Here is a 25000-nt window from a genome sequence, read left to right as displayed (position 1 = left end):
AGCTTGGAGGACTGCATCCATACATCTCTGACATGACTCACATCACTGATTAATAAAGTCATCTGGAATGAAGAAGAAAGCTTCAGCAGGATCCCAGAGTTCATCAAGAGTCTCTGTGTTCATCTTCAACACCTCCTCCTTCATCAGCTCAATAATGTTGATGTCTGGTGACTGGGCTGGCCAATCCTGGAGCACTCTCTGCTTTCAGGAGCTTTGATGTGGAGGCTGAAGTATGAGCAGGAGCGCTATCCTGCTGGAGAATTGTCCCTCTCCTGTGGTTTGTAATGTAATGGGCAGCACAGATGTCTTGATACCTCAGGCTGTTGCAGATCTCTCGCACGCCCCCATACTGAATGACCCCAAACCATGATGTCTCCTTCACCAAACTTGACTGATTTCTGTGAGAATCTTTGGTACATGCTGGTTCCAGTAGGTCAACTATTTGAACTAGTGCTTAAATAAGCAAAATCTAGAGGCCTTCGCCTTTCATAAAAACACGTCTGACACCACATGATCAACTAGAAGTCAAGTTAGTATTTACTGTTCCTAAAACTTGGAGAAGCCACAAGACTTTTGTCAGGTAGTGTGTGTTAGTCACTGTTTACAGGTTTTCAATTTTCTTCAAAATCTCCTCTTCAGTGTCCAACAGAAGAAATAAACTCATAAAGGTTTGGAAACACTCGAGGGTGAGTAAAGAGTTTGTACATCTTAATTTTTGGGTGAACTATCCCTTTAAATGGACTCTATATAACTGTACTATAATACACTCTACTACAGTATGATTCAACATTATATAGTACTGACTATAGATGACCACAGTATTTCTTCATGTGGGTTTTTCCTATTTAAAGCTGTTGTTGTCTTACCAGCGACTCCGACCTGGTGTGTGGCGAATGCTGGCAGCCGGTTTTGCCCCTCCGCGAGCCACACGCTCAGAACAGCCTGATCTCCGCGCGCGTGGTGGAAACTGAAGCCGTGACGTGCAGCAGCAGAACACACACGAGACTGAGAGATGGGGACATGGAGCCATACTGCAACACGGCCTTCTGAACGCCACTGATGCAGAGACACTGACACACACGCACACACACACACACACACACACACACACACACACACACACACACACACACACACACACACATTTACAAATATTATTATTCACTTATAGAAATTTACATATTTATAACACATTTTAGTTTCATATTTAGATATTAAAAAACAGGCCACACATTTGTTTTCAAATATAAAAGCAAAAACATAAAATCATGCCAAACACCACAGAGATTCAATGAGTTAAACTGTTCTCTGATATCTACATAGTAGGTGCTTAGGTAAGTTTAAAAAGTATCCAGAAATGGTTTTATATGCTCATTTATTACTCCATAAAAAGCCCCTACAAGCAGAAGCTCTATGTTGACCATTCCAAATATGGTCAATAGAGATCAAAGATGCCCCAAAGTAAGGCCCGCTGGCCAAGGTGGCCCACTGTAACCTTTGATTTGGCCCAACATCGCATCTGAGAGGAGAGTGAGTATGATGGAGAGGTTGTGGGGAATGCCTTTAACACAGAGATCTTCATTTCTAATTTGACGTAACACCCAAATAGATAAAATAAAAAGGTTAGGTAAAAAGCTTTTGCGAGTTTTAATCTCAACTTTATATTTTATCTACAAGTTTTTTCATTCAGAGGCAAGAACGGGCTTTCATACCGCTGCTGTAGGCTCAACACTTGCTGAATTAACTACTTTAAAAGAAATCCATTGTTTTGATGATGTTTTGATGAATGAATAATGAATAATTAAGCCTAAAGATGAGCTTTTATAATTTAAAAAATACATTGGCAAAAAAACACTTCTCATCAGATGGTGTATTATTCTCGTACCCTTCAGCAGATCACTGAACTCCTCCTCGCTGATGTCCGGCGGAAAGTCTCGCACCGTCACGCCGCCAAACCGATCAACATCTCCGGCCAGCAGAGGCGGACAGAGCCGCTCCTCACAGCCGGAGCAGAAGCGAGCAGAGCCAGCAGAGACCAGCCGGAACTTTCCGAAAACAGATGAGGCCCTGGAGGAGCCAGAAGTGACCCTAAAGAACCCAGAAGACACCCTGCACAACCCAGAGGAGACCCTACAGAACCCGGCTGACATGATCCACAAAACCATCATCGATCAAACCAAAACAACATAAGAACGAGCGCGCCGTAAACACTGCAGTACTCGCGCACAGGAAAATGCAGAGCAAGACTAGTTTATTTCTATAGCACACTTCATTCATAATGGTAATTCAAAGTGCTTTACTTAAACAAGAATAAAAGTATTAAGTATAAGAATAATAAAGAAAAAAGTGTAAGAAAATAAAAACTACAAAGAATAAAAATGATTAAAAACAGATCACAATGTGTTAAAACTGGTTTTAATGAATGCATAAACATTTATAATTATTTCTGTCTTTTTTATTCCTTTATTTATTTTGCATAAGAAATTTTTTTGCTGCTTGTTCCAATTACAATGGGGAGAAGGGGGTCAACTTTTTCAGTAATGTTAGAGTAAAACATGCTTCAGTGAATCAAATCTATGTACTAATTTAAATTACATATAATTTATTAATGAAATGTTTTTAAGGTTTCAGTGTTTTGAGGAATATTTAGTGTTTCCTGACTTACAGACACTCTGATCAGCTATTTCTGCAAACTGTGGGTCAAACTATACAAACTATGCGTCTCATCCTTTACTATAATGAGTCTAATATTTCACTTTTAGGCTATATGTAGATAAAAACTGATACAATTACACTAACTTAATCAATTTGCATTGGGATGACATGATGGGATTGTATGGAACCCTGCATTTTTACAGTGTGTTGCAATGTTTGTACGACCAGGAAACATGAGAACCCTCATTAACCACATGTCATGCTAACACAAAACATGATGACAAGAACATAAACCATCACAGCAAAACCACACCAGTGCAAGTAAACTTACAACAAAGCATTTATCAGCACAATACTTCATTATTGTATTGCCTCCATCTAAATGAACCTATAATTAAACTGTAAAAATGCAAGGCTGTTTGACTAATTATTATCAAACAAACGCAATGATATGTTGTTTTAGGTATATTTGCAGAGCAAAAACAGTTATGACCATACTAATACATTTATCTGTTAAATAAATGATATGAAAATAGACTGTATTAAATGAGCTTGTGGATTTTGACTGTAAATACAGTTTAAATTTGAAGAATTTTTTAATTCAATTCAATACTAATTCATCTTAATGTTTTCAACACAAGAGCGTTAATACTGCTGTATGATATTAAGACAAAGACAATGAAGGAAAAATAAACAAGAGTAGCGAAAACAACATTATACATCAGGTAAAACAGAAGATCTGCTGCTGGCCTCATGAATCCTCGTGCTCGTCTCCAGATCTGCTCATTCTCACATTCTCATCTTCTGCTTTCTTTCCTAAATTAACCAAATCATCATCATCATCATCATCACCAGTTCTTCACATCTGCACTACAGATCCATAATATTGATGATCATAAGTGTGTCTGACCTGACGTGCGTCTCATGTAGAGGTGAAAACCTGCTAACAGACCCAACAGAAGCGTCATCTGAAGACTCCAGAGCACCACAAACACCACAGACACTGAAGACTCTGAAGAATAACACAAACACATCAATCAATCAATCAATCAATCAATCAATCAATCAATCAATCAATGAGTAAATCAATCATTCAGTCAAAGAATAAGTCAAAGCCTATCAATGCATTATTCAATCATCACTCATTTAATCAACCTGTCAGTCAATCAGTCAACCAATCCACAAGTCAATCAATTGTCTAGCAATCAAACAAATTAATCAATAATACAGTTAGTGTGGTGCTGATATGTGTGTATGCGCACTAGTGCAGTGGAGTGTGTGTGTAACATGAGCGTATAGGGAATCTGATGAGCTTCTGTACCTTTAATATTCACCTGTAGATCTGCTGTAGGTATTAGTGTGCCAGCAGAGTTAAAGATAAATAATGTGTAAATCCCAGAATCTGCTCTGGTCACTGAGTTTATTATCAGAGTCCCATTAATGACCGTCACATCAGGCCTGTTCTTATACAGATCACAGTCACTCTTGATTGTGTCATTTTTTATTCTACAAACTGGACCATGTGCTGTGCTGTTTATTCTCTTCTTCTTATGTACTTCATATATTCTAGTGTTCTGCACCAGCTGCAGACTGAGTTTATCTCCAGGAGCTGCATTACAGGGATCAGACTGATCAAACCAGCAGTCAACATCCACACCTGAAACACACACACACACACACACACACACACACACACACACACACACACACACACACACACACACACACACACACACACACACACACACACACACACACACAAGAAATAATGAAATGTCAGACCAAACACCACATGCCTGCAAAACGCATCTGAGTCAAAAGATGTCGAGTAAACACATAAACCAGACAAACCCAGACTGCTAGAGACATGTATCAGTAAGAAAATGATTATAATTTTACACTGGAATGAAATGAACATGTGCTAAAAACTGCATTGCAAAAAACAACAACAAAAAAAACAGCTTTTCTTACGCTGAGTTTGTGTCTTGTTTCTAGTCCGAATATCTAAAAACTCTTAAATCAAGAAGCTTTTTATAGAAAAGCAGAAAACATAGTGTTGTTTTCACAAATAATGAGTCAAAATAAAGAGAGTTTTTCATTAAAACAAGCAAAATAATCTGCAAATATGGGGAAAGAGTAATAATCTATTGTCAAAAGGAAAAACAAGATTATTTTACTCATTTGGCTGATTATTTTGATTATTTTAAGGTAAAATGATTAATATGTTATTAATGATATGCATAATATGTTCCTCCAATTACATCTTTACAGAAATGTTTATATACATGTGCATTGCCTGTGTTTAAAGAGTATTTTATTTTACAGAAATTGAAAATGTATAATATATTTAAATGTTGATTGATGAATATGTACCCGCTCTTCATTTTTGGCCTGTTTATTTGTTTGTTTGTTTGTTTGTTTTTCACTCTTCTCCTGTTTAATCCTGTTGTTAAATTGTGAAATGCTTTAGTTGTATAATCAAACTGTACATGCTTGTTCTTTATAATAAAGCCTTTAAAAAAACAACAAATATACACAGTTAAAGAGACCAAAAACATCAATACCAGATCACAGACTTCTCCAAAACATCATCATCATCATCATCATCATCATCATCATCATCATTATCATCATTCATTCATTCATTTTCTTTCAGCTTAGTCTCTATTTCAGCAGTCACCACCATGGAACGAACCGCCAACTATTTATGTTTCACACAGTGGATGCACTTCCGGCTGCAACCCAGTACTGGGAAAATTATCATCGTCATCATCATCATGATGATAAAAATGTGAAAGAGACTCACCGGCAGCAGTTTGCAGGAGCATCAGTGCATGAATCAGCAACATTTCTCTAATCATCTCCAGCAAAAGAGTCTGACTGTAAAGAGTCTGTGCTCACTTCACATGTCTGTATTTATAACTGCTGCACACGTCTTGTCAAAAAGGGAAGTTGTGTTCTTGAGAAGTGTATAGGTTTAGCATGAGACACCAAAATAAGTAACTCACAGACACATTTTATTTCTCTTGCTGATGGTTTTCTTTGTCTAATGTTTCGACAAACTTGTTAAAGATATTCAAACTTTAGTATACTTAATATAAGCTGTTGCATCCTTAAGTTTCTCTTGTAACATAAGGTCCAGAATGAAGACACTGTAACACAAGTAAGAATGTCTGTGCAGGTATAAAATACTGCTGACAAATAAACATCTCTTCTATATTACTCTGTTAATAAGCTGTTTATGTATGTATTCTGTTCATGTATTTATTTTCTGATTTATTTACTTCTTGATCTATTTGAATGTAATTATTTAAGCATTTATTTGGCTTTGTTTGTTCTTTTTAGATATTTATTTTAAATGTCATTACAAGTAAATAACTAAAACTAATATTAAGGTTAATTATTTCTTTATTCAAATATAGTTTGTTTTTTGGGTTTCCTCCAGGTGCTCCGGATTCCCCCACAGTGCAAACACATGCGCTATAGGGGGATTGATCGACTAAACTGGCAGCAGTGTATGAGTGTGTGAGAATAAGTGTGTATGGGTGTTTCCCAGTACTGGGTTGCAGCTGGAATGGCATGCACTGTGTAAAACATATGCTGGAATAGTTGGCGGGCCATTCCACTGTGGCAACCTCTGATAAATAAGCAGAAGGAAAACGAATGAATGGATGAATTTTAACTCTAATTTATTTATTTAATTAATAAATAAATTTATTATTGAAACAAAAAAAACATAAAAATATATTTAATATAATAAATAAATAAAAAATAAGTAAAACAAATGTTAAGTTTATTGTTTTAATTTTGTGTCTTCAAGGTTGTTTAGGTAACTTTTAAGTGCACTATATTATGTGTTTTACGGTTCCTAACGGGAGGAGCTGAACTTTGACATCCGGAAGTTTATACACACACACACGTGGGAAATGTGTATGTGTGTATTTGAGTTTAACACACTTGTTATGGTAAACCCAGCATCATGTCATCCAGTAAGAAAAGCAAAGGGAAAAAGCGGATGAGTGAAGGAGAAACGGAGAAAGCCGGTGATGAAGCGGAGGGAAACGGCGGACTGACGGTTACAGACTTCATAGACAGAGGTAACGGACACTGAGTGAGTGAGATAGGAGTAAATCTAAGTTTACTTAAGCACATTCAGACTTTCCTTTATTAATATCAGTTCAAAAATATTGTTCGGAAAATCTAAATAAATCACATTAGCAGCCGAAGCACAACAGTGTTCACTGTCAATAAAATAGTGCTGATTTGAACTCATTTTTACCTGCGATTCCAGACCCAGTATTCCTAATAGAGTGGTAATAAACTATTATAATTGTAATAATTATGAACTGCTGTAATTATAAGCTTACCATAGCATTAACCACAGGATAAAACCATTTTTAAAAGAGTAAAATCAGCACTAAAACGGCCAGTATGTGAATCAGAGACCGAAAGAGCTTTATAGCCAGGCATGTTCACACATACGAGGAGTTTGTTTTGGTGTCAGAGCTTCTACAGTGCAACAGCATTACAGAGACAGGACAAAACACAATCCAGTAGTGAATGCAAAAATATACTAATTGACAAGTGCATGTCGAGCTATATTACGATATACAACGTTATTTGTGCAGCTGATATGAGAATATGTTATAAAATATGTAATAATAATAATGCAGTAGTTTGTGCACATCTGATGTCTTTGTGAGATGTGTTATACAGTGTGAGCTGAATCCTGAATAATGTGTGTGTGTTTCAGCGGAAGATAAATCTCCTGCACGCTGGCGCTCGTATCTGGCTCAGATGAGTGTGAACACCATGAAGAACCTCAACATCTGCATCGGGCGCCCAGTGCTCATCTCCAGCAGTAATGGACGGCAGGAGGTGTGTGTGTTGTGTTTGTGTGTATGATGGTTTGTATGGTTGTTTGTATGTGCTGTATATAATGCTGTGTGTGTATGTGTGCAGGTGTGTGTGGCGTGGCCGGTGTGTCAGTTTCCCTCTCGGCGTGTGGGTCTGCAGTCTAGTGTCCAGCAGAGTCTGTGTGTGTGTGCTGGAGCTGCTGTCAGTCTGCTGCCCATCACTGGAGCCCTGCTGCAGGCCACACACATACAGCTCAGACTCAGGTAACGCATCACACACACACACATACAGCTCAGACTCAGGTAACGCATCACACACATACAGCTCAGAATCAGGTACCACAACAGACCATAATCATACACACACGCACACACACAGCAGGAACATTCAGTGCACACACAAATCAACACTGGCTGTTAGTATTAAGTGAATTCGACTCCAAACATGGACAGAAAACCCAAACTTTTACAGTGATGAGAACAATATCCACACACATCACTTGGGAAATATTTGATAAATAATCGATATTTCACATGAGGGCGGGTAATTTAGTTTTCAGCTGTAAAATGATGAATATTTGTGTATTTCTGACTCATGACAGGCCTGAAGATCAAGTGCTGAACACTGAAGACTTCAGGAGTTATCTGCTGCGGATGCTGGGTAACCAAAACACTCTTATTCTACACCTGTATCCCTTCTAGACTTTCCCCTAAACCTTCTCTCTCTCTCAGAGGGTCGTGTCCTGCTGCCGGGCGGCTGCGTGTCTGTCTCGTATTTTGGCCGTCTCTGTGAGCTGAGGGTGGATTCAGTGCAGGGTGTGGATGGAGAAACTCAGTGTTCAGACGGAGTCGCTCGAGATCTGTCCTCACAGCTCCAGCAGCTCTCCATCAGCACAACTCAACATGGTCAGTGTTCAATTCAATGCAATTCAATGGGGTATATGCACTTTTAATTTGTATTTGTTTTTGCAATACCAACAAAGCAATGAGTATATGCACAGGGACTTTTAATTTGTATTTATTTTTGCAATAACAACAAAGCAATGTGTATATGCACAGGGACTTTTAATTTGTATTTGTTTTTGCAATAACAACAAATCAATGAGTATATGCACAGGGACTTTTAATTTGTATTTGTTTTTGCAATAACAACAAAGCAATGAGTATATGCACAGGGACTTTTAATTTGTTTGCAATACCAACAAAGCAATGTGTATATGCACAGGGACTTTTAATTAGTATTTGTTTGCAATAACAACAAACCAATAGGGTTTATGCACGAAGACTTAATTTGAATTAGTATTTATTGCTATAACAAACCAATGACGTATATGCACAGCGACTTTTAACTTGTATTTGCTAGCAAAAACAACAAAGCTATGACGTGTATGCACTGGGACTTTTAACTTCATCTCTGCTGATTCTTCGTCTGCGGGAGATAAAGTCTAAAAGAGATACAGCTGTTTGCAATAACAACAAAGCAATGACGTATATGCACTGAGACTTTTATTTGTAATTGTTTGCAATGACGACCAAGCAATGGGGTACATGCACTGGGAAAATGAATTTGTATTTGTTTACAATAAGAAAGCAATGGGTTATATGCACAGGGACCTTTAATTTGTATTTGTTTGCAGTAACAACAAAGCAATGGGTTTATGCACAGGGACTTTTAATTTATAAAATAAATGAATAAGTGTTCTCTTACTAAAATAAGCTTGCTTCTGACCCATCAGATGACCTTTCACCTCTGACCCCTTCTACACCTGGAGATCTGAGCGATTCGTCCTTTACCTCTGCTGGGTCTCCATCTGCGGGAGGTAAAGTCTAGAAGAGATACAGCTGTAGATACATCAGTAGAGCAGAATTCATATGACACTCTACAACAATAATTCATATTTTTACATTACTGTGAGGATATGGGTGGGGGTAGATGTTAATAAAATACAATTAATGAGAAATGTTATAAATATTATGAATAAAACTATGTATAATCGTTGTTTTTACATTACTGTGAGGCTTGGGGTAGGGGTAGACATTGATAAAATACAATTTAATGGGTAATTTATTAAATATTATCAATAATACTTGGTGTAATTAGTGTTTTACAGTACTGGGGGGGGGTGGGGTACTGATGATTGGAGTCAGGATAGATGGAAACAAAATATCATTTAATTTATAATTTGATAAATATTAATAATTTTTCCCTGTATCCCCTCTAGGCCGGTCCGCCGCCGGCTCCTTCTACAGCGTCTGCAGCTCCACCAATCTGAGCCTGTCTGAGGTTGACCTGCGGGACGAGCAGGATCAGGGGTCAAAGGTCACCTACAGTATGATCGGAGGCCTCAGAGGTCAGCTGGAGGTCATCAGAGAGACCATCGAACTGCCGCTTAAACACCCAGAACTCTTCAAGAGCTACGGTGAGGGAGGTCAGAGGTCACAGCACACCCTCTGACCTTTGACCTTTCCACATTGAAAGTAAAATCTGAAAATAAAATGAAGAAGTTCAACTAAACAAAAAGAATTTTCTTGATTCTGAAATACAGACACGGCACCAAAAGAGTTTATTTCAAGCTAAGCGTAAAATAAAGATTAAATAAAACATTATAAATGTCAAGGGTCAGAAAGAGATTCACTGAAATGCCAAGTATTAAACAATAACTTCATTTAAACAAAGAATTAATTTAAACTAATGTTAAAACTACACTAGTATACGTGACATAATAACATTAATAATCTCCACAGGAATCCCGCCGCCTCGAGGAGTGCTGCTGTATGGGCCGCCTGGCACAGGCAAGACTCTGATTGGTCGAGCCGTAGCCAATGAAGTCGGAGCTCACATGAGTGTCATCAACGGCCCTGAGATCATGAGCAAGTGTGTGACCGAAACATTAATTTCCTCTCTAATTCACTCATTTAAATCTGTTGTCGACCGGCCACTTTATTAGGTACACCTGTCCAACTGCTTATTAATGCAAATTTCTAATCAGCCAATCACATGGCGGCAGCTCACTGCATTTCGGCATGTAGACATGGTCGAGACGATCTGCTGCAGTTCAAAGTGAGCATCAGAATGGGGAAGAAAGGGGATTTAAGAAACTCTGAACGTGGCATGGTTGTTGCTGCCAGACGGGCTGCTCTGAGTATTTCAGAAACTGCTGATCTACTGGGATTTTCACGCACATCAATCATCTCAGACTGGTTTCTTGAACATGACGATGAGTACACTGTACTCAAAAGGCCTCCACAGTCACCGGAGCTCAATCCAATAGAGCAGCTTTGGGATGTTGTTGATTAGGGCAGTTCTGAAGGCAAAAGGGGTCCAACACTGTACTTGTGAAGGTGTACCTAATAAAGTGGCCGGTGAGTGAATATTTAAAGAAACATCCTCTGATTAATGTGAAGCTGTTTCTGCTGCCCTCTGCAGGTTTTATGGAGAAACTGAAGCCAGACTGAGGCAGATCTTCACTGAGGCGGCACAGAGGTGCAACACACTGCACTGATAATGTATCTGTGTGTGTGTGTGTGTGTGTGTGTGTGTGTGTGTGTGTGTGTGTGTCTATAAATGTCTGTGTGTGTGTCTGTATAAATTTGTTTGTTTGAGTATGTGTGGATTTAATTTTTTGTCTGTATGTTTAAGTGTGTGTGTGTGTGTGTGAGAATTTTGCTTTTGTGTTTGTATGTCCAAATATATATGTGTGTGTGTGTGTGAATTTTTTTGTGTTTATGTATAAATGTCTGTGTGTGTGTTTGTGTGTTCATCTTTGTGTGTGTGTGTGTGTCAGGCAGCCGTCCATCATCTTCATCGATGAGTTGGATGCTCTGTGTCCTAAAAGAGAAGGAGCTCAGAATGAGGTGGAGAAGCGGGTGGTGGCCACGCTGCTCACACTCATGGACGGCATCGGATCGGTGAGTCTCCATCTGTGTGTCGGACATCTTCATTAGCTATATGCATTCTTAAATCCTCTGAATCTCAGGGGCCGGGGTTTCTGGGTCAGTTCTCTCAGCCACTTTGTGTACCTGTGTGTGTGTGTGTGTGTTTCTCAGGAGGGTCACAGTGGGCAGCTGCTGGTTCTGGGAGCCACCAATCGTCCTCACGCTCTGGATCCTGCGCTGCGGAGACCCGGACGCTTCGATAAGGAGCTGGAGATCGGCGTTCCTAATGTGGACGGGCGGAGGGATATCCTGCAGACGCTGTTGCGCTCCGTGCCATGCGACGCCACACATGAGGAGCTGCAGGAGCTGGCAGATGCAGCACACGGGTACGTGGGAGCAGACCTCGCTGCCGTCTGCAAAGAAGCCGGTGAGTTTACTGAGCGTCAGTGTTAGAGGGTCCTAAATGAAGATTTACTCACACTAGTGGATCCCAAGCTTTAGGAGTTTCTGTCTTCTGTTCAACACAAAAGAAGATACTCTGAAGAATGCTGACAACCTGTAACCATTGACTTCCATAGTAGGAAAAACAATGACTAAGGAAGTCAATGGTTACGAGTAAATGATGACAGGAGTATGGTCATCAGAGGTCTTGTGTGATCGCTGATAGAAGCCACATGATGCTGTCTTTAACACTTGATTCTGATTGGTCAGTTACACACAAGTTATGATATTCCCAGATAACAACCAATTAAGCTGCTATTCATCTGTCCATTATACCTTAGCAGCACCCTAGCAACCACTTTCTCCATGCATTCATCCCTCATTCCCTCCATCCATGCATGTGTTCCTCCATCCATGCCTTTCTCCATCCATCCATCCCTCCATGCATGCGTTCCTCCATCCGTGCCTTCATCCATCCATCCTTTCATCCATGCATTAATTGCTTCATCCATGCATCCATCCCTCACTCCCTCCGTCCATGCATTCATCCATGCATTCCTTCACCCATCCATGCCTTTCTCCATCCATCCCTCCATCCATGCATGTGTTCCTCCATCCGTGCCTTCATCCATCCATCCCTCCATCTATGCATGCATTCCTCCATCCATCCCTTCATCCATGCATTCATTGCTTCATCCATGCATCCATCCCTCACTCCCTCCGTCCATGCATTCATCCTTGCAGTCCTTCACCCATCCATGCCTTCCTCCATCCATGCATTCCTCCATCCATCTATCCCTCCATCTATGCCTTCCTCCATCCATCTATCCCTCCATCCATGCCTTCCTCCATCCATGCATTCCTCCATCCATCTATCTCTCCATCCATGCCTTCCTCCATCCATCTATCCATCCATTCATGCAACTGTCCATCCATGCATTCCTCCATGCATCCCTCTATCCACGCATTCCTCCATCTATGCATGCATTCCTGCATCCATGCATTCCTCCACCCATCCATGCTTCCATGCATCCATCCTTCACTCCCTCCCATCCATGCATTCCTCCACCCATCCATGCTTCCATGCATCCATCCTTCACTCCCTCCCATCCATGCATTCCTCCACCCACCCATCCATTTTTTCCTCTATCCATGCCTTCATCCAGCATTGGTTCCTTCCATCTGTCCGTCTGTCCATCCATCCAATCTTCCAGTTCCATGCTGTTCTTTACAGTTTGGCTCCCTCTTGTGACTGAATAATAATAAACGGGTTCCTGTAGGCTGCATTAAAGCATTTTTTTCTTTCTTCAAGCTTGAAGTTTAGTGAAAGAGTCAGTAAACTAAAACTTTGTCATCTCAGATCAGTGTTTCGTGTCTAATAGAGTAGTTTTGTGCCGCTGAAAAACCAGTCAGGCTTCAATCAGTGATGGCAACCTGCTGCATCTACATTATCCCTTACTTAAAATAGCATCTCTGTTTAAATATACTGGAGACAGCTCTGTATTGCTGTGATATCAAGCTGAACTTCAGCAGAGTTTCTCCAGTACTGTCATATAATCATTCAGAAATCAGTCTGATGAGGATTTGATGATGGAGAAACGTTTCTGATTATTATGTTACTAAGAGATGTTGTTGTTGCTCGCCTGCTGCAGGTGTGTGTGTGTGTGTGTGTGTTAAATGCCGGTGTTTCCTCTGCGGGTCACAGTGACCTCAGCAGCAGTGGAGACGTGCAGATCACAGCTGAAACACACAATACACACATTACTGACACACTGATGAGTGTGTTTACTGCAGCAGACACTCTCTGGAGGACAGCTGGAGTTACTGTAGCAAGGTCAAGACAGCTGTGTGTGTGTGTGTGTGTGCATGTGTGTGTGTGTGTGTTGCGGATGACTCTGTGTCTGCATGTCTATGAGTGTGTGTGTGTGTGTGTGTGTGTGTGTGTGTGTGTGTGTGTGTGTTTCCATCTGAGCACAGATGCGTCTCTGTTTAAAAATATCACTGGTGAATAAAGGATGTGTATGTGAGTGTGTGTTAATATTTGTGCTTGGGGTTCATAATAGTGTGCGTCTCTTGTGTGTGTTTGTGTGTCTGATGTTTTTGTGTGTTTGAGCATTTGATGTATTGTGTATGAATGTGTATGTGATGTTACAGTGTGTGTGTGTGATATTACTATGTGTGTGTGTTTGAGAGTGTGTTTATGTGATGTCGCAGTGTGTGTGTGTGATGTTGGTGTGTGTGATTTGTGCGTGCTCAGCATTCAGTCACTCAGAGCTCAAATCTCCCTCGTTGTCTGAAACTGATCTGCAGTCAGTGTGTGATCAATAATGCGCAGTTTCCTCCGAGTGGCCACAGACACTTCACCTTCAGCATTACACACACACACACACACACACACACACACACACACACACACACACACACACACATCTGTGTAAATTTGATGCAGACGCCAAAATGTGATGTCAATAACTAATTCTGAAGACGTTGCCGTTTTCTCTATGATGACCTCCTGTAGATGAGAACAAGTTTTCTAATAGCATTATTTATTTAATGAAGCATTGAACAGAATGACAGTTCATTTAAATGGCTAATATTTCTCTGACTTATTATTGTGCTCTTGTGCTTTAAGCAATGATAAATACAGTAAAACGTGAATATTGTCAAACAATATTCTGATTTAAATCTGTTTCCTTTGGAAATACTCTAATATCCAATTTATGTCTTTCATGTAAAGCTGAAATCTTTGTTTTCATCATTGAAGATGGCTGAAAATTCAGTTTACATCACAACACTAAATGATTTCTAACAATATATTAACACGAGATCAACTTTATTTAAATTACAAAAATATTTCAGTTTTACTGCATTCTTGGTCAAATAAAATAGGCTTTTTTGAGAGCAGAAAGATGTCCAGTAGTCTCATATTAAAGATGAATTAAATGTTATTAATGTGTAATTAGTGTGGGTATAAAATTCTGCCAGTATGATAACCTTGGATATAAATATCAGGGTTTCACGGTATTGTGATTACTGCTCTAAATTAAGTTCTTTTTTAAATGTTTTGTAAAAAACAAAAACTTTTATCCCTTTTGAAGACAGTTTTTGTTTTATTTATGTTTTATTTATTTTATTTTGTTAAAGATTTAGAGTATTTTGGGGCAGTAAACGTCAGGCTGAATTATTCACATGAATTATTGACTGCTGCCACTTCGTTTATTTCAAAAACAGTCAATTCTTTACAATTTAAAATGGCGTCTTTGGAGATAATTTCTGTTGGAGATACTGCTGTCCCAAAAAAACTAACAAGAAAATGTCAATTAAAATATCTTACATGTACCCTAGGAATGATATTACAGAACATTTTGACTGCCTTGACTTTTTCAAACCGCGGTATACCTTGAACACGGTTATCGTCCCATGCCTAGTGTACGTGTACGTGTGTGTGTGATGTAGCTCAGTGTTGCTGATGTTGTGTGTTTCTGCAGGTCTTCACGCTCTCAGGAGGGTTTTAGGCTCCAGATCCGCTCTCTCTGATGTTCAGGTGATGGACAAGGTGAAGGTCATGACCTCTGACCTCAGGCTGGCCATGACAGAGGTCAAACCCAGCGCAATGAGAGAGGTGGCCATCGACGTGCCAAAGGTACAACAGCAGAATAACTCTCTGAACTGACAAACACACTAATTTAAGATAGCTCAATCTAATTGTTTTTGTGTGTGTGTGTGTGTGTGTGTGTGTGTGTGTGTGTGTGTGTGTGTAGGTGAAGTGGAGTGATATTGGTGGTCTGGAGCAGGTGAAGCAGGCGCTGAAGCAGGCAGTGGAGTGGCCTCTCCGTCACCCAGAGGTCTTCACCCGCTTGGGAATCACGCCCCCTAAAGGGGTGCTGCTGTACGGACCGCCGGGATGCTCCAAAACCATGATCGCTAAAGCACTGGCCAACGAGAGCCAGCTCAACTTCCTCTCCATCAAGGTGTGTTACCATAGCAACTGTAGAATCACCACAGCAGATCAATTACTGTGATTGATGTTACCATAGCAACTGTAGAATTACCACAACAGATCAATTACTATAGTTGTGTTGTTACCATAGCACCTGTAGAATCACCACAACAGGTTAATTACTGTAATTGTTGTTACCATAGCAACTATATAGTCACCACAACAGATCGATTACTATATTTGTGTTGTTACCATAGCAACTGTAGAATCACCACAACAGCTCAATTACTATAGTTGTTGTGTTACCATAGCAACTGTAGTATCACCACAACAGATCAATTACTATAGTTGTGTTGTTACCATAGCAACTGTAGAATCACCACAACAGGTTAATTACTGTAATTGTTGTTAGCATAGCAACTATATAGTCACCACAACAGATCGATTACTATATTTGTGTTGTTACCATAGCAACTGTAGAATCACCACAACAGCTCAATTACTATAGTTGTTGTGTTACCATAGCAACTGTAGTATCACCACAACAGGTTAATTACTGTAATTGTTGTTACCATAGCAACTATATAGTCACCACAACAGATCGATTACTATATTTGTGTTGTTACCATAACAACTGTAGAATCACCACAACAGCTCAATTACTATAGTTGTTGTGTTACCATAGCAACTGTAGTATCACCACAACAGATCAATTACTATAGTTGTTGTGTTACCATAGCAACTGTAGAATCACCACAACAGCTCAATTACTATAGTTGTTGTGTTACCATAGCAACTGTAGTATCACCACAACAGATCAATTACTATAGTTGTGTTGTTACCATAGCAACTGTAGTATCACCACAACAGATCAATTACTATAGTTGTTGTGTTACCATAGCAACTGTAGAATCACCACAACAGCTCAATTACTATAGTTGTTGTGTTACCATAGCAACTGTAGAATCACCACAACAGCTCAATTACTATAGTTGTTGTGTTACCATAGCAACTGTAGTATCACCACAACAGGTTAATTACTGTAATTGTTGTTACCATAGCAACTATATAGTCACCACAACAGATCGATTACTATATTTGTGTTGTTACCATAACAACTGTAGAATCACCACAACAGCTCAATTACTATAGTTGTTGTGTTACCATAGCAACTGTAGTATCACCACAACAGATCAATTACTATAGTTGTTGTGTTGTTACCATAGCAACTGTAGAATCACCACAACAGGTTAATTACTGTAATTGTTGTTAGCATAGCAACTATATAGTCACCACAACAGATCGATTACTATATTTGTGTTGTTACCATAGCAACTGTAGAATCACCACAACAGCTCAATTACTATAGTTGTTGTGTTACCATAGCAACTGTAGTATCACCACAACAGATCAATTACTATAGTTGTTGTGTTACCATAGCAACTGTAGAATCACCACAACAGCTCAATTACTATAGTTGTTGTGTTACCATAGCAACTGTAGTATCACCACAACAGATCAATTACTATAGTTGTGTTGTTACCATAGCAACTGTAGTATCACCACAACAGATCAATTACTATAGTTGTTGTGTTACCATAGCAACTGTAGAATCACCACAACAGCTCAATTACTATAGTTGTTGTGTTACCATAGCAACTGTAGAATCACCACAACAGCTCAATTACTATAGTTGTTGTGTTACCATAGCAACTGTAGTATCACCACAACAGATCAATTACTATAGTTGTTGTGTTACCATAGCAACTGTAGAATCACCACAACAGCTCAATTACTATAGTTGTTGTGTTACCATAGCAACTGTAGTATCACCACAACAGATCAATTACTATAGTTGTGTTGTTACCATAGCAACTGTAGTATCACCACAACAGATCAATTACTATAGTTGTGTTGTTACCATAACAACTGTAGAATCACCACAACAGATCGATTACTATACTTCTGGTGTTACCATAGCAACAAACTAATTCTATTTTGGAATACTATTCAGGACAGATAACATGCAAATTGGGATGCAACAAATGAGTCCTCAACTTTTCTAAACATGAGCAAGATTAAACTCTGTGAACAGTGTGTTAATAGTAGAGGCGATGCTTGAAAATGTTAGCAGCATGCTGTTAACATGTTGATAGCACGAAAAGACTTGAACTAGTGTCAGGGGAAATCAAGATCATGTAGAGAGATGCTTTAGTAAATATAGTGTTATTGCTCCTGATCTGGAATAAGTAGATGCGTCTGCAGATCAGTGTGTGTGTGTGTGTGTGTGTGTGTGGTGATGCAAGTCATCTCGATCTGATCAGTGTTTAGGAGTGTTTTAGCAGCAGGAGGATGTTTAGTCTGAGAGATGCTCACAGTTCAGAAGCAGAGCCGATATCAATCTCTGGAGGAGCACTCACGGAAAACACACACACACACACTACAGGAGAGAAAACGCAGACCTCTGTGTGAGAGAGAGAAAGAAAGAGAGAGAGAGAGAGAGATGAAGAGGGAGAGAGAGACATTTTTAATACTGTAGTCATTTTTTGAGGTCTGGATAATGCCGTTTGAGGTCTACTTCATCCAGACTGTGTGTGTGTGTGTGTGTGTGTGTGTGTGTGTAATTATCTCACTGATGACTGATTAATGAATTCTTGACAGTAATTATGAGTGTTTGGTGTCCGCAGGGTCCAGAGTTACTGAGTAAATATGTGGGAGAATCGGAGCGAGCGGTTCGAGAGGTAAATCACCCCAAATGATGACACTTATTGATGGTTTAAACCTGCATTTCTTTATTAATATTCCCTCAAGCAGCGTTCATTCATCCCAATTCTGAAGTGCTCATGCTTTCTGTGAGGAACATTATATTTACATTAAAGAAACACGAGTGTTGACAAACTCAAGGTTTAGTGATGATCTTGTAATGGGACAGTGTGCCTATTTTCTGTGTTATTGAGCCTGTGGTGATGCTTCATCTCATTCTGCAGGTCTTCCGGAAGGCCAGAACTGTTGCTCCGTCAATCGTTTTCTTTGACGAGATCGACGCTTTAGCAGTGGCAAGAGGAAGGTAAAGACAGAATATAGTATATGTATTTTTTTTCATAATTTCTGTTTAATGGAGAGCAGATTTTTCCAACACATTTCTAATCATAATAGTGTTAATAACTCATCTCTAATAACTGATTAATTTCCTCTTTGTCATGATGACAGTAAATAATATTAGACTAGATATTCTTCAAGACTTCTATACAGCTTAAGGTGACATTTTAAAGGCTTCACTAGGGTAATTAGGCAAGATATTGTATAACAGTGGTTTGTTTTGGAGACTGTCAAAACAATAAATAGCTAATAATAAAAAAAAACTAATAATATTGACCTTAAAATGGTGCCTAAAAAATTCATAACTGCTTTTATTCTAGCCGAAATAAAACAAATCAGACTTTCTCCAGAAGAACAAATATTATCAGACACACTGTGAACATTTCCTCAATCTGTTCAACATCGTTTGGGAAATAATTAAACAAGAAAATTAAAGTCAAAGGGGAATAATTATTCAGACTTCAACTGTATATATATATATATACACACCGCTGCTCTGCCGTTGGCAAATCATTGCGTTGCTGATCATGATTTTGAGGATTAAGGATCTGGATCTGTCCCTCACAACACATTCGGCGATCTCAGATCACTTCATCTAGACATTTTAGTCTGATTCGCAAACTTGTTTGAAGAACCAAATTAGCCAGAGATCAGTTATCAAGATTAACAGATCCAGGATCTGCCAAATCATCATGGATCATTTAAGTGAGGTACGAAAAACAGACCCCAGCACTCAACTGTGTGTGTGTGTGTGTGTGTGTGTGTGTGAATCTGAAACACAGAGTCATAAAATGTGTTTTTATTTGTTTGGCTCTTTGATTATTTAATTAATAAAGTGCCCAGTGTTTTAAGCTTCTGACAGAACACACGCACACACGCACGCACTCAGAGAGAGCTCACTGTAAATCTCTTGCTGGTTTGTTCTGCTGAGTCAGAGATTCATTTACTGGATTGAGTTTAGAATGACACATTGATTTACTGAATGTTTTTACCTTTAATCAATCAACACACACACACACACACACACACACACACACCAGTCTGCTTTAAATCTACCGAATGAACTTTAACACAGCAGCAACTGCCTAGCAACAACATGGGATTTACCCCTAATCTGCCTAGCAACAAAACAAATTACACATCAGAACCCCTTACCAACCCCTTATAACAGATTATAACCCTTTTAATCACTTATAACACCTTATAACCTCATATAACCACTTTTAACACCTTATAACCCCTTATAACACGTTATAACCCCTTATAACACATTATAACCCCTTATAACTACTTTTAACACCTTATAACCCCTTATAACACTTTATAACCCCTTATAACCACTTATTACACATTATAACCCCCTATAACCACTTATTACACCTTATAATCCCTTATAACCACGTATAACACCTTATAACCCTTTATAACCACTTATTACACATTATAACCCCCTATAACCACTTATTACACCTTATAATCCCTTATAACCACGTATAAAACCTTATAACCCTTTTTAACCATTTATTACACATTATAACCCCCTATAACCACTTCTTACACCTTATAATCCCTTATAACCACGTATAACACCTTATAACCCTTTATAACCACTTATTACACATTATAACCCCCTTTAACCACTTATTACACCTTTTAACCGTTATATACACTTATTACACATTATAACCCTTAAACCACATAACCCCTTATAACACCTTATAACCTCTTATAACCACTTATTAACTCTCTATAGCCACTTTTTACACCTTATAACCCCTTATAACCACTAATAACACCTTATAACCCTTTATAACCACTTGTTACACATTATAGCCCCTATAACCACTTGTCACACCTTTTAACCCATTAAGACCACTTATAACACCTTAAAATCCCTTATAAACACTTATAACCACTTATTACACCTTATAACTACTTACTACTTATTACTTTGTGACTCCTTATAACACTTATAACACCTTGGGGACCAAATAGCAATGTCCTAGCAACTTTTTAGAACACCCTAGAAACGGCTTTGAAACAACATTGCAATCACTCCAAAACTGCCTAGCAATATCTCGAACACTCTAGTAAGCAAAGGGCAACGCCTTAGCAACCAGAAAGCCTTAGGAACAACATTGGAATGCCCTAGCGTCTTCTGAGAACATTATAGAAACTGCCTAGCAACACCCTAGCAACCAACTTGAAGCAGCTGAGCTCCTCCTGTTGTGATCTGCAGCTAAAGTGTGTGTGTGTGTGTGTGTGTGTGTTGCAGGTCTGCGCAGGCGGGTGGTGTTGCTGATCGAGTGTTGGCTCAGCTGCTGACGGAGATGGACGGAGTCGAGCAACTCAAAGACGTCACAGTTCTGGCTGCAACCAACAGACCTGATATGATTGATAAGGTAGAGGACCTGCGCGCACGCACGCATGCATGCACAAACGCACGCACACACACACAAACACACACACACACACAGGGTGACGATGCTGAATTGAATTGACTCGAATGACACAAGCACACATTCAGTCCGACACAGGCAAACACACGTATACAGACAGACACACACGCAGAATGACAGTGCATGACACACAGACACACACAGACACATATACAGACAGACAAACACACACGCTGGATGACAATGCTGAATTTCACTTAGTAAATGAATGACACACACACACACACACACGGGTTTCTCCTGCTGGGTTTGAGGGTCTCCACTTCCTGCATTCAGACTCTCACAGCAGGTGTCAGTCACTGTGATTGACAGCTCCTCCATCGTCCTCAGACCCCCTGGAGAACCTGTTAGTGTGTGTGTGTCCTCAGGGCATCACACACACACACACAGAGCTGAATGTCACTCCACCATATGGAGTATCGCAGTGTCATACACACAGACACAGACACACACACACACACACACACACACACACACACACACACACACACACACACACACACACACACACACACCTGACTTCTTCTCAGCTGCTGTGTTGATGAGTGTGTGTTGCTGTGGTTTGCAGTGTGTGCTCATGAGTTTTTAGACATTTTAAAAAAATAAAATAGAAAGTTGGGTTTGCAGATTTAAAAACACACTCTATATACACGCTCGTAGTAAATTTCTTGTTTGATTTATTGAATCTGATTGTCTGCAGTTTTGTGTGTGTGTGTGTGTGTGTGTGTGTGTGTTGTGGTCTGAGTTTTTCTGTGTGTTTGATCTGCTTGTGAACAGCAGGGGTCGCCAGATCAGGCAGATTCAGTCCAGCTGGATGTTTCTCTCGTGAGGATCAGATCTTCACACACACAAATTCCAGTAGTAATATATAAATATAATCAATATTCGAGGGATTTATTCTCGTTTCCTGGCAAATGTGTCAAATTTAAGTGAGTTTATGCTTCAAACCAATGTCTGCCAGCTAGGTCAGGAATAGTAATACATTTGTACATTTATTTTATCTCATATTTTTGTTTTAAAGCGTTCAATTAACATTTTAATAAACTTCTCCCAGGAAACAAAATGTAATATATATGTATATATATATATATGTATGTATATATATATATATATATATATATATATATATATATATATATATATATATTTTATTTATTTTTTTTTAATGATCTAAATTTTGTTTCTGGTAATTATAAGATAATTATATATTTTATAATTAAAATATATACTTTTTTTGTAATTAATAAGTATTTTAGGCTCACATCATGATGCTTTATCAGAGGTTTTTAATATGTCATCAAATTATTCTTGGTCTAAGTATGATGGACATGAATTTAGACAAACTTTTGTTAGACTTGATGCCATTTTAATGACTGCCATCTGGAAATTATATTAGATAGCATAGTCATTATTGTTTAGCACGGAAAAAATACAACAGGACATACTCTAACGTACAGAAAATATTACTAAAATATTTACTCTCTTATTGTTTTGATGCTTAAACGTTTCCTTGTTTTTAATCCTCGTCACTTTCAGACAGCAGCCACTTTGGTTTCAGCCTGTCATGGATGATTATAAATATCTGCTGAAGTCCACCGCAGGTGTGCAATCCCCTGTCCATATGAGGAATTCGCTGAATCGTTCATTTAAATGATTCATTCAAAACAGCTGATTCGTTTAGAAAGTTAGCACTTGGCTGTCTTTATGAATGAACCATTGAGTTACTGAGTCATCAGTGAATGAGTCATTTATACTGATTATATACGCTGATTTATACTTCAGCATCAAGTTCACGTGTATGCTACGGCGCAGCCTTCACGTAGACCCATAGCCCTCACCATGGTCGTTGGCGTCGTTGACACGCACCTCTCAAAAGATGTAACTACACGTTGCAATGGCGCATAGCGCAAGCTCTGTGATTGGTCGGCTTGGAAGCGATGAGGAGTGTGGGTGGAACCATAAATGACACATTTCAGATTCACATAAATGTAGACGGCGCCCGTAGTGGATTCGAGATCTGAAACATACCACAAAAAGTACCTGGAACATACTTTAGGTTAGCAAAATTTTAGACAGCGCCCCTAGTGGATTTATCATCTGAAACATATAACAAAACACATTTGGAGAAGCGTATTTCAAAATTTGCGAAAATGGTAGACAGCGCCCTCTAGTGGATTTATCATCTAAAACATGCACAAAAAATATTTTTAGTGACGTTTTTCAGATTCGCAAAATGTGGACAGCGCCCTCTAGTGAGTTTGCCATTTGAAACGTAAAACAAAACATACCTGGATGAATGTATATTAAATTAGCAAAAAGGTAGACAGCGCCCTCTTGTGTATTTATAATCTAAAACACAACAAAACGTTATCTTAAGTGACGTTTTTCAGATTTGCAAAATGTAAACAGCGCCCTCTAGTGAGTTTGTTATATGAAACGTACAACAAAATGTACCTGGATGAATGTAAATTAAAGTGGATTTAGATTTTGAAACATGCAACAAAATTTCACTGAATGATGTATGTTTTAGATTCGCAAAAATGTAGACCGCGCCTGTAGTGGATTTGTCATCTGAAACGTACCACAAAACGTACCTGGAACTATTAGCTGAATTTTAGACAGCGCCCCCTAGTGGATTTGTCATCTGAAGCATACAACCAAACACACTTAGAGAAACACATTTTATATTCTCAAAAATGTAGACAGCGCCCTCTAGTGCATTCGTTATATAAAATGTGCAACAAAATGTAGCCTGAAGTGGGTCACACATCAGAAGCGCCGCTCGACGTCGTGCCACACAGTGCCATGCAGTTCAGAATTCAAATTATTGGTTTCTATCAGGGTACACACACCGGCAATGCAAGTCGGCGGCTGTACGCGACGCCCAGCCACGACTCAGAACACTGTTCATATTTCTGCCGCACCACAGAGCACCATCTGAATAGTTTCATTTTAAAAAACATGTGAACGTGCGCGTCTAGTGTGCCATACTTCCAACTGTCATGTACGCGCCGTGTCGCAGCACATCAGGTGTGTGACGCCCTTCAGTGACGCATTTTAGATTTGCAAAAATGTAGAAAGCACCCTCTAGTGGATTCCTCATCTGAAACGTACCACAAAACATACCGAAAACATATTGTAGATTAGCAAAAATGTAGACAGCGCCCCCCTAGTGGATATAGAATCTGAAATACGCAACAAACCCTACCATACATGACACATTTCAGATTCACAAAAATGTAGAGAGCGCCCTCTAGTGGATTCATCATCTAAAATGTGCAGCAAAATGTAGCCTAACTGACGCATTTCAGATTTGCCAAAATGTAGTGGATTTCTTGTGTAAAAAATTCCACAAGACATAACTAAAGCTTATTATTCTCAAAATTTTAAGATAGCGCCCTCTAGTGGATTCCTCATGTGAAACATTTCACAAAACGTACCTAAAACGTATTGTAGATTAGCAAAAATGCAGACAGTGCTCCCTAGTGGATTTAGAATCTGAAACATACCACAAAACACACTCTGAGTAACGTATTTCAGATTTGTAAAAATGTAAACAGCGCCCTCTAGTGGATTTAGATTGTGAAGCATTCAACAAAACGTAGTTGAACTTATGTATTTTTCAGATTCGCAAAACTGTAGACAGCGTCCTCTAGTGGATTTCTTATCTTGAG

The 25000-nt window shown here is 39.1% G+C and overlaps 2 protein-coding genes across 4 annotated transcripts in view; one reads left to right on the top strand and one right to left on the bottom strand.

The window, feature by feature from the left end:
• Positions 1–2170, bottom strand: part of nudt6 (nudix (nucleoside diphosphate linked moiety X)-type motif 6) — an 8881-nt gene extending 6711 nt beyond the window's left edge. Inside the window, exons 1-2 of the mRNA NM_001089522.2 lie at positions 1886–2170; positions 867–1070 (exon numbers count right to left, since the gene is read on the bottom strand). Coding sequence (NP_001082991.1) covers positions 867–1070; positions 1886–2165 — 484 coding nt within the window. The 5' untranslated portion in view covers positions 2166–2170. The remainder of the gene's footprint in view (positions 1–866; positions 1071–1885) is intronic.
• Positions 2171–6529: 4359 nt separating this feature from the next.
• The window catches only part of afg2a (AFG2 AAA ATPase homolog A), a 51834-nt gene continuing 33363 nt past the window's right edge, over positions 6530–25000 (top strand). For 2 of the 3 annotated variants that reach the window (XM_073922410.1, XM_073922411.1), the window contains exons 1-16: positions 6530–6752; positions 7409–7533; positions 7618–7775; positions 8114–8172; positions 8244–8417; positions 9248–9331; positions 9734–9931; positions 10257–10386; positions 10939–10995; positions 11297–11420; positions 11559–11814; positions 15317–15471; positions 15590–15799; positions 18456–18509; positions 18756–18835; positions 21143–21269. In XM_073922410.1, coding sequence (XP_073778511.1) covers positions 6635–6752; positions 7409–7533; positions 7618–7775; positions 8114–8172; positions 8244–8417; positions 9248–9331; positions 9734–9931; positions 10257–10386; positions 10939–10995; positions 11297–11420; positions 11559–11814; positions 15317–15471; positions 15590–15799; positions 18456–18509; positions 18756–18835; positions 21143–21269 — 2109 coding nt within the window. In that variant the 5' untranslated portion in view covers positions 6530–6634. Of the gene's footprint in view, positions 6753–7408; positions 7534–7617; positions 7776–7796; positions 7815–8113; positions 8173–8243; positions 8418–9247; positions 9332–9733; positions 9932–10256; positions 10387–10938; positions 10996–11296; positions 11421–11558; positions 11815–15316; positions 15472–15589; positions 15800–18455; positions 18510–18755; positions 18836–21142; positions 21270–25000 lie in introns of those variants that run through there. The other variant, XM_073922412.1, reaches the window with a different exon arrangement.

Source organism: Danio rerio, chromosome 14 (genome assembly GCF_049306965.1).
Source record: "Danio rerio strain Tuebingen ecotype United States chromosome 14, GRCz12tu, whole genome shotgun sequence".
Lineage (NCBI taxonomy): Eukaryota > Metazoa > Chordata > Actinopteri > Cypriniformes > Danionidae > Danio > Danio rerio.
Note: the sequence above shows the minus strand (reverse complement) of the source record. Positions and strands in the feature narration are given on the sequence as shown.